The sequence below is a fragment of the Salvelinus sp. IW2-2015 genome, linkage group LG17 (genome assembly GCF_002910315.2).
Source record: "Salvelinus sp. IW2-2015 linkage group LG17, ASM291031v2, whole genome shotgun sequence".
Classification (NCBI taxonomy): Eukaryota; Metazoa; Chordata; class Actinopteri; order Salmoniformes; family Salmonidae; genus Salvelinus; species Salvelinus sp. IW2-2015.
In genome coordinates this window covers 33044461-33061634 of record NC_036857.1, presented here as the reverse complement: position 1 = coordinate 33061634, position 17174 = coordinate 33044461, and the positions used below count along the sequence as shown (strand labels likewise).

The window sequence follows — 17174 nt, the reverse complement described above, 5'->3', positions numbered from 1 at the left end:
TTTTGAAGGAGCGTGCAATTGGCATGCTGACTGCAGGAATGTCCACCAGAGCTGTTTCCAGATAATTGAATGTTCATTTCTCTACCATAAGCCGCCTCCAATATCGTTTTCAAGAATTTGGCAGTACGTACAACCGGCCTCACAACTGCAGACCACGTGAAATCACGCCCGTCCATGACCTCCACATCCGTCTTCTTCAATCCACGGTTTCTGGTTGGGGACGGTTTTAATAGTTGTCGTTGGTACAACATCACCGCTGCACTTGCTAATAAACTCGTTCACCGAATCAGCGTATACATCAATGTTGTTGTTCGACGCTATCCGGAACATATCCCAGTCTAAGTGATCGAAGCAATCTTGAAGCGTGGAATCCGTTTCTGTCTATAGGCTGGGGGCAGCTAAATGGAGTCGTGGTCAGATTTGCCGAAAGGAGGGCGAGGGATGGCTTTGTATGCGTCGCGGAAGTTAGAGTAACAATGATCCAGAATTTTCCCAGCCCGGGTCGCGCATTCGATTTGCTGATAKAATTTAGGGAGCCTTTTTTTCAGATTAGCCTTGTTAAAATCCCCAGCTACAATAAATGCAGCCTCAGGATATGTGGTTTCCAATTTACATAGTCCAATGAAGTTCTTTCAGGGCCGTCTAGGTGTCTGCTTGGGGAGGATGTACACGACTGTGATTATAGTCAAAGAGAATTCTCTTGGTAGATAATGCGGTCTGCATTTATTTGTAAGGAATTCTAGGTCAGGTGAACAAAAGGACTCGTTAATCATAAGGCATACACCCCCGCCCTTCTTCTTACCAGAGAGATGTTTGTTTCTGTCGGCGCGATGCGTGAAGAAACCAGGTGGCTGTACCGACTATGATAAAGTATCCCGAGTGAGCCATGTTTCTGTGAAACAGAGAATGTTATAATCTCTGATGTCTCTCTGGAAGCAACCCTTGCTCGGATTTCGTCTACCTTGTTGTCAAGAGACTGGACGTTGGCTAGTAGTATACTCGGTAGCGGTGGGCGATGTGCCCGTCTACGGAGCRTGACCAGAAGACCGCTCCGCCCCTTCTGCGGCTCCGTTGTTTTGGGTCGCCGGCTGGGATCCGATCCATTGTCCTGGGTGGTGGACCAAACAGAGGATCCGCCTCGGGAAAGTCGTATTCCTGGTCGTAATGTTGGTGAGTTGACGTTGCTCTTATATACAATAGTTCCTCCCGACTGTATGTAATAAAACCTAAGATTTCCTGGGGTAACAATGTAAGAAATAACACATAAAGAAGAAAAAGATTGCATAGTTTACTAAGAACGCGAAGCGAGGAGGCCATCTCTGTCAGCGCAAAAATCCATATTTTGGATGCTCTGGATGGACGCGTACAACAGCGTGTTCCAGTTCCCGCCAATACCCATTAACTTCGCACAGCCATTGAAGAGGAGTGGGACAACATTCCACAGGCCACAATCAACAGCCTGATCAACTCTATGCGAAGGAGATGTGTCTCGCTGCATGAGGCAATTGGTGGCCACTGGTTTTCTTATTCACGCCCTACTTTTTTTTTAAAGGTATCTGTAACCAACAGATCCATATCTGTATTCCCAGTCATGTGAAATCCATAGGTTAGCGCCTAATGAATTTATTTGAATTGACTGATTTCTTTATATGAACTGTGCAAACAATCTTTGTAATTGGGTCAATTCGAATTTAAGTCATTCAATTTAAGAAATCAACTGCAATTCCAATTCAATAATTGAAAAAATTGCATCCATTTTAAATGATTTCTCAATTAACTGAAAAGGAGAAGCTAATCACTTCCTGAATTTAGTGACTTAAATTCCAAGGGACCCCAACCTTGCACAACACGCACATGCACAGTTAGGGCATCCATCTTTTTTTTCTCATGGACCACACAGTCTTCCATGCACACGGTAGTTCCAGCTCTTTATGAGTTCATATTCTTATTTTAGATAAGTTACTCAACACTGGTCTTCTGTTTCCCTCTCTCTTGCTGTTTGTGCTGAGCAGTTACACAATAATCAACAGGAGGCTGGGGGGGAGGGTGTCAGCTGCACATCAGGACCTTGATTATTTGAAACAGGTGTGTAAGTGCTGGGGTTGGAACAAAAGCCTGTACACCCTGTAGTCCCCCAGGACAAGAGTTGGAGACCACTGTATTGGAGCCATTAGGTAAGAACAGAAGTGTTCATTAAAGGGTGACATTTTGATCATGGAAAAAAGGAGAGCTCATTGCAACCCCTGCATCAACAGACAGCACCCTGCTATGAGCAAACCATGTGATTCTCAGCCCGGTCTCCCCTACTGCATCATTCTATAATACCAAACACGTTAAAACACTTCTCCAGACATTGTAAAAATCGGATAATTCGCTTACAATGGCATTGGTGTATCTGGAACGTGCGTGCGTGCGTGCGTGCGTGCAAGAGAGAGAGAGAGAGAAACCGTGTGGCGGAAGGGGATGCTGGAGATGAAGCTGTGTGCTAGTGGGTCTGGGCAGGTGTGATGTTTGTATTATGTTGTTGTTTGTATGTGTATGTTCTGTCTTGTTTATCAAATATCATCTTAAAAAAACAGAAGACTAAAATGTAAAACATTTGTGCGTGTGTGTTATACAGCAGTGTTTTGGCCACACTGACAGGCAGCTGTGTGAATGTGTGGGAGGGAGGCTTATTGACCTCTGAGGGTGATGTTCTAGGAACCGGAGCCATCCTTTGGGTCTGCTTCCCCCATCCATGCCTCCCTCTATCTTTTGTGTCTGMCTTTGGACCTAGCAGGATGGTCATTGTGTGATGGATATACTCAAACTCTTTGGGAGATAGAAGTGTTTGTGTGTTRGTGCATTTCCATACACGCATGCTTGCGTCCATGACGGTGTGTGTGTGGGGAGGTGAACTTACTGCCGAAGTAACTATATTACTGTTCGTGTCTGCGTGTGTATATAGCTATGCATGTGTGTGGTTGTGTGTGTGTGTCCATACGACGAAAATAACCAGAATAGTTTCYCTGAAACACAAAGTTGGCGTTGAGTTGCTTGTCATCTGGAAGCCATGAAGCGACCAGAGCCTTGCATCTGCATTCAATTAGGAACATTGGGGAATCGTGCCGGGATTTTTTCTTTTTTTCTCTCCCTCCCCAATTCAATTCGCTTTATTGGCATGACGTAACAATGTACATATTGCCAAAGCTTACTTTGGATATTTACAATATGAAAATCATAAGAATCAAAATTGTCAATGGGACATCAATAACCAAGGGTCAAAATAACCATACATTGAACAATAACAATAAGCATACAGTAGAGGTTGATTGGTCTGTCAGACACTGTCCCTCATCTTATGGCAGGCAGCAATGTAGTGCGCTGCCAACCCACAGCTCTCTGCATCCTTCCCCAACAGGATGAGTAGCCTAATCAGAGAGGTATTTGAAACCTTGAATAAGGGTTTCAAATTTGGGGAAATTACACTCTCTAATGGTTTTATATTTTTGACATTTTGTCAGGAAATGCAGCTCTGTCTCAGGTTCTGCTGTTGTGCAGTGGTTGCACAGCCTTTCCTCTACAGGGAGCCAGGTTTTCCTGTCTACCCTTCTCAATGGCAAGGCTGTGCTCACTGAGCCTGTACTTTGTCAAGGTTTTTCTAAGGTTTTGATCAGTAACCATGGTCAAATAGTTTGCCATGGTGTACTGTCGATTTAGGGCCAGATGGCACTGCATTTTGCTTGTGCTTGTTTTCCCAATAAGCAATGCAGTTTTGTTTTGATTGTGTTGTAATTTGTTTTATTCTGATTGATTGGATTTTCTGGTCCTGAGGCTTCAGTGTGTTAGTAGAACAGGTTTGTGAACTCAGCTCCAGGACCAGCTGGATGAGGGGACTCTTTTCTTTGCTCAGCTCTTGGCATTGCAGGGCTTGGTAATGATATGAGAGGGGGTCACTGTATTTTAGGTGTTTCCAAAACTGAATTGCTCTTCTTTGTTGTTTTTATTATTAGTGGATATTGGCCTAATTCTGCCCTGCATGCATTGTTTGTAGTTTTCCTCTGGACATATAGGAGAATCTTACAGAACTCTACATGCAGTTTCAATGGGGTGTTTGTCCCATTTGGTGAAATGTTATTTTGCCAGTGGACCCCACACCTCGCTGCCATAAAGTATAATTGGTTCAATGACACATTCAATTAGTTTTAGCCAAATGTTAATAGGTATTTCAATTTGAATTGGTTTTTTAATGGCGTAGAATGCCACGCTGCGATTTGGTCCGAGTTTGGTGGGTGATTCTATAACGATCTTCGTAATGTGGAAGAGAGGATGACCAAATGGCAGCGTGGTATGTATCCATATTTATTTGAATACTCTTCAATACGAACAAAACAATAAACAAGAACGAAACCAACGACGCTACGGTCCTGAACATGTGAACATAGGAAAAACAATGAACGCAATGACCAGGAACAATCACCCACAAACAAACAGTGAAAACAGCCTACCTTAATATGGTTCCCAATCAGAGACAATGACAAACACCTGCCTCTGATTGAGAACCATATTAGGCCAAACAACAAACCCAACATAGAAACACAAAACATAGAATGCCCACCCAGCTCACGTCCTGACCAACTAAACAAAGACTAAACAAAGGAAATAAAGGTCAAGAACGTGACATCTGTGGTCTTTGTTTTGTTTTTTATCAATTTCAGTTGTGCTTCTTTTGCCGTTTGCCTGATGTTTTTTACTGCTAGATTGATGCCTTCTTTACTATGAGTGTCACGTCACAACGTGAGTTGGGGTGGGTATTCTATGTTCTATGTTTTGTAGTTCTATGTTTTGGCCGGGTAGGGTTCTCAATCAGGGACAGCTGTCTATCGTTGTCTCTGATTGAGAACCATACTTAGGTAGCTCTTTTTTCCACCTGTGTTTGTGGGAAGTTGACTTTGTTTAGGGCACATAGCCTTTAGCTTCATGGTTTGATTTTGTCGTGTTTATTGTTTTGTTCTGCGTCATTTTTATTAATAAAAGAAAATGTATGCTCACCACGCTGCACCTTGGTCCTCTTCTTTTCACGGCCGTGACAATGAGTGAATGTGGTATCCAGAAAGTTATCTAAGTGTGTGTTTGGATAGTTTGGTTACAGGTTGCTTTCTGGTATTCTTCTGTGCTGTTTTGGGCCCATCTGTATGAATTGCTGATGTTGTATAGCTTACTGGGCTGTGAATGTGTGGTTGTTTCCATGTCTGTTCTTTTGAGGAACAACGTAATTTGGCTGTGATCAGATAGAGGTGTTAGTGGCTTGACAGTGAATGAGCTGAGAGAGAAAGGGTCAATGTCTGTAATCATATAGTCTACTGTGTTGTGGCCAATAGGTMAAWCTCCCCAAAGAGTCRCCCTGTAAACGACCATTGACAAAGTACAGAACCAGGCTTCTACAGAGCTGCAACAGATCCCTTCTGTTTTTGTTGATGGTGCTGTCACTGTTGTTTCTATGGGGGAGATTAAGGCAGTTAGAAACAGTATGGCCCGTGATAAAGCTGTCCCCTCGTGTGGTCGTTAGATCAGGTAGTGTTCCTGTGCGAGCATTTGTGTCCCCACAGATGAGCACATTTCCCTGGGCCTGGAAATGGCACATCTCTTCCTCAAGTGTGGGGAAGATCTCCTCTGAGTAATATGGGAATTCTGAGGGGGGGATATATATTGCGCAAAGGAACACATATTTTTCTGTCAGTACAAGTTATTTTTCAGTTTTAACCAAATGTAAAATTGAGGGGATCAATTAGATTTTGTAGTTCGGATTTGTACCAAATGATTAGTCCTCCAGAGTCTCTGCCTCCATTGACAGAGCTGTGTTTCTGTGATGGCACAATTACCTCTCTGTAGCCTGTGGGACAGTGAGTGACAATGTCAGCCTTACACTATGTCTCCTGCAGAATGATGACGTCAACATCTTTAAGATTTTTGTTGAACTCCAGTGCTAAACTCTTCAGTCCAAAGCTTGGTGAGTTTAGGCCCTGAATGTTTCACATGCGAAGTGATAGTGATTTCATGTTGCAAAGAGAAAGAATAGCAGTCAAAAATACAGTAACTACTAACTATTAAATTGTTAAGAGTGAGAAACAGGATAACAGCAAAAAAAAAATGATGTTATATATATAAATATTCCTATTCATTGAACAAGTATGCGTCCGTGTGTGTTTAGTGCAGATGTATTGGAGGAGCTGTTTAATCTCACTCAATTCTACAGGGTTCTCTTGTCCTCTGACGACCTCTGCGTAGCTGTGCTGGTCCTGCTGCTGGGCCCTGTGGAGTGGAGGGGGGCCAGGTCTGGGCCGTGGGGCTTCCTCTCTGGTCTGGTGGTGGTCTGGTGCGGGGTAGTAGGCTGGGCCCGGTCCAGTCTGGATAAGCCGATGGAAGTGGTGATGCTCTGGTGGTGGGTGGGGCCTGTGGGGTGCGCTGGGTCTGGTGTGGTGTTGAATGGGCCTGGGGCTCCTTGGTGGTGCAYTGGTCTGGTAGCGGTCTCTGGGTGGTCCTCTGTCCAGTGTGGCATGGGGTGTTTGTCTACCAAGTGCCACGTCCTTTAGAGACTTGGCAAACATCCCTACTGTCTGCTTCTTCAGGTGGGAGTGGTCGTGCAGATGCTCTGGGGTGATTGTTGGGTGGTGAGCAATGTGCACGTTCTCTCTCTCTCTCTCTCTCATCAATTAATTTTACTAGAGAGTGCACATTGCTGCTTTCCCATGTACATCAACATTACATATGTAGGATCTTAAATTGCTTTTGAGGTTTAAAAGGGCTTCTAAAGTTTGTAATTGTTTCTAATTAGCTGCTGCTCACACACCACCTCCCTTCACGTTTCTTTCTTTACTCACCCTTACTGAACCATGGGCTGTTTTTCAACATTACATCGCTAAAGAATATTACATTGCTAATTAGACTGAGTGTATGTGTGTGTTGCCTGTGTTTGATATGCTGCGTACATAGCTCCATGTAACTCCCCACTTCAGTTTTGCATTGGGGCCAAAAAAGTATCTGCGTGTTTGTACGAACATGTTGGTCATGCACATAGCTGCATGTAGCCTGACTCCCCTCCTGATCAAAATAACATGACATATCCTACTGAGGCATGGAATGCAATAGTCTGAACATGTCCAACATGTCCTTTGTGTACAACATGGAGTTTATAGGCGACACCAGACAAAGGCATTCATTTCCGATCAAGGAGGGGCATGCGGCAGAGGAGCACTGAGCAGGAGCTGCTGCCCACTCCACTGCCTTCGTAGCTATGTAAAATAAAATGTGCAGAAATCTCAGTATCTTTAACCACGGCAAATCGGGTTTCCATCAAATTGGGTACAGCAGCTGCTCCGTAGTTATAATCCACAAATTAATTCACATTTCCTGTTGTGGCAGGATTATTTCCTGCTGTGGGAAACGGGTCAAATTAAGATCCTACACCTGTAGCAAATGGGGAGTTTCTGGACATGCTGTGCTAGATAGGTCCACCTTTCAAGAGAAACTGATGCAGGATAAGTAGATGGTGTCCAACACACATCCACACATATTTCCTACATGTCAATCCAATCGAAACATATTCATCCAAATTAGGTCAATTGAGGGTAGCCAAACAGCTGTGTAAGCATAAATACTTCATCTGTATATCATCATACTATCTGTCAATGAATCATGAATGTCTGTGTGTGTGTGTCCTCTCTTACAGACTGCCTGAAGGGGCGCTACGGGGCTGGATGTAACCAATTGTGCCACTGCTCTGGCGCGCCATGTGACAAGGTGACAGGACAGTGCCACTGTCTTGACGGTGTGACTGGACAACACTGCGAGACTGGTAAGGACAGGGGGCAACATGCTAATAGGGCAGTGGGGAAGAGGAACAGGGATGGTTGGTGGAGTGGTTTCCAATCACTGAATCCAAAATATTTGTTATATTGCTGCCTTTTCTCTTATGTGTACTACGCAAACATCCAAGGACATTTGTCAGGCACTAGGAATATAGAGTATCAACAGTGCACAACATAGAGCTGTCACAGAAAACCTCAACCTCCGAGGTGTTTGGAAWAAAAGGAAAACTAGATAGAAGAACCAGTACTCCTAGAACCAGAGCCCATCCTCATCTGGCTGGCCCAGGCATAATGACAAATCCAATAGGAATATCCTGGCATACCGGCATGGAAATATCCCTGTGCAGCAATATCGGCCATGGTCGGCCCTCTTTAAAAGCCCTCTTCAAATCAACATGGGATGGGCTGGCCAGAGACGCAGCAGTATGTGTGTTACATTCAACAATGTGACCACACATCTCTCTCCAARGGCTAACCATAGTAAAACAATCCAAAAAAAACATGTTGTGATTCCATCTCTGATGTCTTTCATTCGGGTCCGTTTGAGCTTCTCTTGGACATTGTTGTGAATACGAGCTCCTTGGAGGASGAGATGGAACTGAGTCTGGCGGTTTTAGAGAGAAGTGAGTGCTTAAGTTCCACACCACACTRMCTGTGTCCCAAATGGTACCCTATTCCCTACTWAGTGCACTACTTTGTACCAGGGCTCTGCCATTTGGGARGCATCGAGTGTCTTTACTCGACCTTGTTCACCTCTGGCTAAGGTCAACATGAACCAAAACGGCARGGAAAATGATGGGGCAGCTAAAGCATTGGAGCATCTCTTCATTCACTGTTTCGCAGGAAGAGTTGTGTCACAATATGGACCCATAAAAACAATGTTAARAAAAAAGGCTTGTGCACCCATTACAGTACACATGTGAGAGATGGAGAGTGAGGGAGAGAGAAAGAGAGAGAGAGACAGATCAAGAGTATTTGTCGTCAGAAAAACCCTCTGTAGAGAGTTATCAGCGGCAACCCACCAAAAATGCAAGCCCCCGTGGGTGCTGCCATAGAGTTACATTAGAAGTCATTGGCCACAGAGAAAATGACGTCAAATCGTGTTATATCTACAGTAGCTTTGATTGGACTGATACTTTCAAACTCTTAGCTAGCAAGCTAGCAGTCATCATCATCAAGTTGACAATCTACTGGCAAATGCTTTTTAATCCTTGTCATATGAAGAGAAATAATGAAGAGGAATTATAGATAAAACGTATCGGTGCTCATCGGCCATTGGACAAAACATTACACAAGTTGGAAATCGCAAATTCAACAATGAGTGATTTGGAAGGAATTAGTGGCTAACTGCAAGCATTGCAAAGCAATCACTAGCCAGATATTCAGTGGATTGGCTATGTGGTCCCAAGTTTGGGTTTAAGAGTTGTTTTTCCAAGCTTAAAATGATAAACATTTAACATTGTCAATCCATCATGATTTCTGCCCCGCTCAAAGCCACTTAACTCAGAACTGGGAAATCTGACTTTCAAGACAACTGGGAACTCAGGGGGAAGAAAACAAGCTCCGACTGGGAAAATACGTTTTGAACGGTCAACCAACTCGGAATTGTAAGTCGGGAACTCGGGCCTCTTCCTAGAGCTACAACCTGAAGATCACTGACGTCATCATGATTTTTATTTTTTTCTGAGTTTCCAGTTGTCTTGAAAGCACCATAAATCCAGAGAATGCCAGATTGATGACAAAGTTTGATGACAAAATTTGCCCATGAAGGACCGTTGCGCCACCTTCCTGTTCAAGTGAGCACAACAAGGTGAATCCAAAAATGTATTGTACGCTATTGCATAAATGATGTAATATGCCAGGGAGATATGTAAACTGMAGCTAAGAAAGTAATACTACGTGTATGCTGTATAGTATGCTGTTAGGAGCCCATGTGCCTCACCCTAATTAGTTGGTATATTATCCCCTCTTAATTTTGCCTACTGTTCTGACTTGGTGGTGCACATGTAGCCTATAACCTGTTTTAGAGAAATAMAATTATWAAATATTGTAAGAGCTTTCATTGCTTGTATGCCCCTTTATTTATCCTACAATTCTGACTTGGTGTACASGGAGAACACTGAACGGCCCATGTTCTGAATTCTGTCGCTGTACATTTCAAAAGTGCTGAACAAATAGTTACATTGACTACAGTACGTCCGTCCTAGCTCGCTCATTAATGTCWTAATCAAAATTACGCATTGACTCTTGTCCGCTTGTCGCCCCTTATGCCATATTTTGTACATCTCAATTGTCAGAAGAAACCACATTTGTTTAAGCAAGTCAGCCATATCAGCTATGTTTTCTTTTAAAGACAGTAAATGAGCCTGAATGAACTGTTTCGCTGCCAGACAAGGTTCCGCTGATAGCCAGGTGTAGTATTGGTAAGGTGTTGGGACTCTGTTGGGACAGCTTTATGTAGGCCCTAACAGTTTGTAGGCACCATTTGTCACCATTATAGTGCAATTAATGTATTGTTTAGTGTTGTGTAATGGCTTTGCTGGCATGCATTCCCCACAAAAACATTTWTTTTGCCCCAACAACATTTAGATGCTAGAATCGCCACTGCGAGTTATACATATTTTAAAACAGCACTTTATCAAATTTGATTTTCATAGAAGACATGAGAAAAACTACTCTGTTCATTCTTTCACCATGGAACACTGGTCAGGATAATAATACTTAATAGTATTAAGGAGATGGAGAATYGAACAATTAATTCACCATGTAGTCTTTGGAGTTGTTCTCTCTCTCTCACTTTTTCTCTCTCATTCTCTCTCTCTGTCTGTTTGTTTGTTAGAGTGTGAGGAGGGTCGATGGGGTGTGGGCTGCTCAGGCTCCTGTCCTCACTGTCAGAACGGGGGAGTGTGTGACAAACACAATGGAACGTGCCGCTGCCAACCTGGATACATGGGCACCCTTTGTCAGAGTGGTGAGAGACACACGTGGACGCACACTCTAGTTACCACTCCTCAGACTTAGTATAATTGTAGGGGTGGGGGGGAAAAATGTATACAGTGGAGTATCGCATATAATTTAATATTGACACTGACCAAGTATCAATTAGTAAAAATAAATAAATAATATAAGAAAAATATTAATATTTTTTGCTAAGTAGTTAAGTTAGTCAGCTGTACCTGTGCTCAAGGTATTTCTCAGCCTATCGCTTGTTCTCAATGTTCWAAATGGTGTGCCAACATGTTTTGAGAACTTAGTGCCTTCGGAAAGAATTCTGATCCCTTGAATTTTTCCCTGTTTTGTTCATTCTAAAATGCATTAAATAAACAAAAATCCTCAGCAATCTACACACAATACCCCATAATGACAGAGTGAAAACAGGTTTTTAGAAATGTTAGCAAATTTATTAAAACATAAAAAACAAATAACTTATTTACATAAGTATTCAGACCCTTTGTAATGAGACTTGAAATTGAGCATCCTGTTTCCATCGATCATCCTTAAGATGTTTCTGCAACTTGATTGGAGTCCACCTGTGGTAAATTCAATTGGTTGGACATGATTTTGAATGCCACACACCTGTCTATATACGGTCCCACAGTTGACAATGCATGTCAGAGCAAGCCATGAGGTCGAAGGAATTGTCTGTAGAGTTCTGAGACATGATTGTGTCAAGGCACAGATCTGGGGAAGGGTACCAAAAATAATAATCTCTGGTATGATCTGATGAAACAAAAATAGAACTGTTTGGCCATAATGACCATCGTTATGTTTGGAGGAAAAGGGGGAGGCTTGCAAGCCGAAGGTTACCATCCCAACCGTGAAGCACAGGGGGTGGCAGCATCAGGTTGTGGGGGTGCTTTGCTGCAGGAGGGACTGGTGTACTTCACAAAATAGATGGCATCATGAGGCAGGAAAATTATGTGGATATATTGAAGCAARATCTCAAGACATCAGTCAGGAAGTTAAAGCTTGGTCGCAAATGGGTCTTCCAAATGGACAATGACCCCAAGCGTACTTCCAAAGTTGTGGCAAAATGGCTTAAGGACATCAAAGTCAAGGTATTGGAGTGGCCATCACAAAGCCCTGACCTCAAACCTATAGAAAATGTGTGGGCAGAACTGAAAAAGTGTGTGCGAGCAAGGAGGCCTACAAACCTGACTCAGTTACACCAGCTCTGTCAGGGCCTTTCGGAAAGAATTCATGACACTTGACTTTGACACATTTTGTTTATTTACAGCTTATTCTAAAATGGATTAAATTTGAGTTTTTTTCCTCATCAATCTACACGAGTACCCCATAATGACAAAGCAAAAACAGTTTTTAATTTTTGTTGTGCTAATTTTATATAAAAAAAAAAAATGAAATATCACAATTACATACATTTGAAGTCATAAGTTTACATACACTTAGCCAAATACATTTAAACTCAGTTTCCACAATTCCTGACATTTAATCTTTAGTAAAAATCCCTGTTTAGATCAGTTAGGATCACCAATTATTTTAAGAATGTGAAATGTCAGAATAATAGCGAGAGAGAATGATTTTATTTCAGCTTTTATTTCTTTCATCACATTCCCAGTGGGTCAGAAGTTTCATACACTCAATAGTATTTGGTAGCATTGCCTTTAAATTGTTTAACTTGGGTCAAACATTTCGGGTAGCCTTCACAAGCTTCCCACAATGAGTTGGGTGAATTTTGGACCATTCTCCTGTAGAGCTGGTGTAACTGAGTCAGGTTGTTAGGCCTCCTTGCTCGCACAGCTTTTTTCAGTCTGCCCACATTTTCTATAGGTTTGAGGTCAGGGCTTTGTGATGGCCACTCCAATACCTTGACTTTGTTGTCCTTAAGCCATTTTGCCACAACTTTGAAGTGCTTGGGGTCATTGTCCATTTGGAAGACCCATTTGCGACCAAGCTTTAACTTCCTGACTGATGTCTTGAGATGTTTGCTTCAATATTCCACATAATATTTCCTACTCATGATGCCATCTATTTTGGAAGTGCACCAGTCCCTCCTGCAGCAAAGCACCCCCACAACCTGATGTGCCACCCCCGTGCTTCACGGTTGGGATGGTAACCTTCGGCTTGCAAGCCTCCCCCTTTTCCTCCAAACATAACGATGGTATTATGGCCAAACAGTTCTATTTCTGTTTCATCAGACCAGATGAAATTCAAAAAGTATGATCTTTGTCCCCATGTGCAGTTGCAACGTAGTATGCTTTTTTTATGGTGTTTTGGAGCAGTGGCTTCTTCCTTTGTGAGCGGCCTTTCAGGTATTTCGATATAGGACTCGTTTACTGTAGATATAGATTATTTTGTACCCGTTCTCTCCAGCAATCTTCACAGGTCCTTTGCTGTTTTACTCTGGGATTGACTTTTGGCTCTTTTCGCACCAAAGTACGTTCATCTCTAGGAGACACAAGGCATCTCCATCCTGCGGGTATGACGGCTGCGTGGTCCCATGGTGTTTATACTTTCGTACTTATTGTACAGATGAACGTAGTACCTTCAGGCATTTGGAATTGCTCCAAGGATGACCAGACTTGTGGAGGTCTACAATATTTTTCTGAGGTCTTGGCGGATTTCTCTTTTGATTTTCCCATGATGTCAAGCAAAAAGGCACTGAGTTGAAAGGTAGGCCTTGAAATAACTCACAGGTACACTCCAATTGACTCAAATTATGTCAATTAGCCTATCAGAGCTTCTAAGCCATGACATGCATTTTTCTGGAATTTTTCCAAGCTGTTTAAAGGCACATTCAAATTAGTGTATGTAACTTCTGACCCACTGGATTGTCATACAGTGAATTTATAGTGATATAATCTTGTCTGTAAACAATTGTTGGAAAATTACTTGTAATCTGCACAAAGTAGATGTCCTAAACCGACTTGCCAAAAGTATAGTTTGTTATCAGACTTTTCTGGAGTCGTTGAAAAACAGGTTTTAATGACTCCAACCTAAAGCGTGTGAAAACTTCAACTGTAAGTATTCAGACCCCTTACTCAGTACTTGTTGAAGCACTTTGGCAGCGATTACAGCCTGAGTCTTCTTGATTATACACTAACAAACTTGAAACTCTGTATTTGGGATAATTTTCCAATTCTTTCTGCAGATCCTCTCGAGCTCTGTCAGAATTTGAATGGGGGAGCGTTTGTGAGCACTATTTTTCAGGTCTCTCCAGAGATGTTCGATCGGCGTTCAAGCCTTGGGCTCTGGCTGTGCACTCAAGGCATTCAGAGACTTGTCCGAAGGCCACTCCTGCGTTGTCTTGGCTTGTGTCTCGGGTCGTTTTTCTGTTTAGAAGGTGAACTTCGCCAGTCTGAGGTCTGAGCGGCTTGTATCAGGTTTCAATCTAAGGATCTCTAGTACTTTGCTCCTTTCATCTTTGGCCTCGATCTGACTAGCCTCCAAGTCAATGCCATTGAAAAAATCCTCACAGCATGATACTGCCATCTTGACTCTTGGCATTTCGCAAAGGCAGTTAATCTTGGTTTCACATACAGAGATTAATGTGCCTTTAACTGAGTCTGGCTTCGGTTGGCCACTCTACATAAAGGCTGATTGGGGAGTGCTGCAGGAATGGCTGTCCTTCTGGATAGGTTCTCCATTCGACAGAGGAACTCTAGAGCTCTGCTCCAGAGTGACATCGGTTTTTGGTCACCTCCCTGACCAAGGCCTTCTCCCCGATTTCCTCTCAGTTTGGCTGGGTGGCCAGCTCTAGGAAGAGTCTTGGTGGTTCAAATTCTTCATTTAAGAATGAATGGAGACACACTGTGTCTTGGGGACCTTAAAATGTGCAGACATTTTTTGGTACCCTTCCCCAGATTCTGTGCCTTGACACAATCATGTCTCAGAACTCTACAGACAATTCCTTCGACCTCATGGCTTGCCTCTGACATGCATTGTCAACTGTGGGACCGTATATAGACAGGTGTGTGGCATTCAAAATCATGTCCAACAATTGAATTTACCACAGGTGGACTCCAATCAAGTTGCAGAAACATCTTAAGGATGATCGATGGAAACAGGATGCTCAATTTCAAGTCTCATTCAAAGGGTCTGAATACTTATGTAAATAAGTATTTGTTTTTATGTTTTAATAAATTTTGCTAACATTTCTAAAAACCTGTTTTCACTTGTCATTATGGGGTATTGTGTGTAGATTGCTGAGATTTTTTGTTTATTTAATGCATTTTAGAATGAACAAAAACAGGGAAAAATTCAAGGATCAGAATTCTTTTAGGCACTAAGTTCTCAAAACATGTTGGCACACCATTTAGAACATTGAGAACAAGCGATAGGCTGAGAAATACCTTGAGCACAGGTACAGCTGACTACTTACTACTTAGCAAAAATATTAATATTTTTTTATATTATTTATTTATTTTTACTAATGATACTTGGTCAGTGTCAATATTAAATTATATGCGATACTCCACTGTATACATTTTTTCCCCCCCCCTACATTATACTAAGTCTGAGGAGTGGTAACTAGAGTGTGCGTCCACGTGTGTCTCTCACCACTCTGACAAAGGGTGCCCATGTATCCAGGTTGGCAGCGGCACGTTCCATTGTGTTTGTCACACACTCCCCCGTTCTGACAGTGAGGACAGGGCCTGAGCAGCCCACACCCCATCGCCCTCCTCACACTCTAACAAACAAACAGACAGAGAGAGAGAATGAGAGAGAAAAAGTGAGAGAGAGAGAAAACTCCAAAGACTACATGGTGAATTAATTGTTCCATTCTCCATCTCCTTAATACTATTAATGTATTATTATCTGACCAGTGTTCATGGTGAAAGAATGAACGAGTAGTTTTTCTCATGTCTTCTATGAAAATCAAATTTGATAAGTGCTGTTTTAAAATATGTATAACTCGCAGTGGCGATTCTAGCATTAAATGTTGTGGGGCAAAAAAATGTTTTGGGGAATGCATGCCAGCAAAGCCATTACACAACACTAAACAATACATTAATTGCACTATAATGGTGACAAATGGTGCCTACAAACTGTTAGGGCCTACATAAAGCTGTCCCAACAGAGTCCCAACATCTTACCACTGCTACACCTGGCTATCAGCGGAACCTTGTCTGCAGCGAAACAGTTCATTCAGGCTCATTTACTGTCTTTAAAAAAAACATAGCTGATATGGTGACTTGCTTAAACAATGTTGGTTTCTTCTGACAATTGAGATGTACAAAATTATGCATAAGGGGCGACAAGCGGACAAGAGTCAATGCGTAATTTTTGATTAAGACATTAATGAGCGAGCTAGGACGGACTGTACTGTAGTCAATGTAACTATTTGTTCAGCACTTTTGAAATGTACAGCGACAGAATTCAGAACATGGGCCGTTCAGTGTTCTCCCTGTACACCAAGTCAGAATTGTAGGATAAATAAAGGGCATTACAAGCAATGAAAGCTCTTACAATATTTTAATATATTCTATTTCTCTAAAACAGGTTATAGGCTACATGTGCACCACCAAGTCAGAACAGTAGGCAAAATTAAGAGGGATAATATACCAACTAATTAGGGTGAGGCACATGGGCTCCTAACAGCATTACTATACAGCATACACGTAGTATTACTTTCTTAGCTCCAGTTTACATATCTCCCTGGCATATACATCATTTATGCCACAGCGTACAATACATTTTTGGATTCAACTGATTGTTGTGCTCACTTGAACAGGAAGGTGGCGCACGGTCCTTCGTGGGCTGATAATTTGTCATCAATCTGGCATTCTCTGGATTTATGGTGCTTTCAAGACAACTGGAACTCAGAAAAAAAAATCATGATGACGTCAGTGATCTTCAGGTTGTAGCTTTAGAAAGAGGCCCGAGTTCCGACTTACAATTCCGAGTTGGTGACCGTTCAAAACGTATTTTCCAGTCGGAGCTCTGTTTTCTCCCCTGAGTTCCCAGTTGTCTTGAACTCCTGAAGTCAGATTTCCCAGTTCGAGTTAAGTGGCTTTGAGCGCGGCAGAAATCATGCTGATTGACAATGTTAAATGTTTATCATTTTAAGTTGGAAAACGACTCTTAAACCCAGACTTGGACCACATAGCCAATCCACTGAATATCAGGCTAGTGATTTTGCATGCTTGCAGTTAGCCACTAATTCCTTCCAAATCACTCATTGTTGAATTTGCGATTTCAACTTGTGTAATGTTTGGTCCAATGGCCGATGAGCACCGATACGTTTTATCTATAATTTCTTCATTATTTCTCTTCATATGACAAGGATTAAAAAGCATTTGCCAGTAGATTGTCAACTTGATGATGATGACTGCAGCTGCCTAGCTAAGAGTTTGAAGTATCAGT

At 42.3% G+C, this 17174-nt stretch overlaps 1 protein-coding gene across 1 annotated transcript in view; it reads left to right on the top strand.

Moving 5' to 3' along the window:
• The window catches only part of LOC111976271 (multiple epidermal growth factor-like domains protein 6), an 86939-nt gene that overhangs the window by 37142 nt on the left and 32623 nt on the right, over positions 1-17174 (top strand). Inside the window, exons 15-16 of the mRNA XM_024005055.2 lie at positions 7709-7834; positions 10687-10818. Of these exons, the coding sequence (XP_023860823.2) occupies positions 7709-7834; positions 10687-10818 (258 nt within the window). The remainder of the gene's footprint in view (positions 1-7708; positions 7835-10686; positions 10819-17174) is intronic.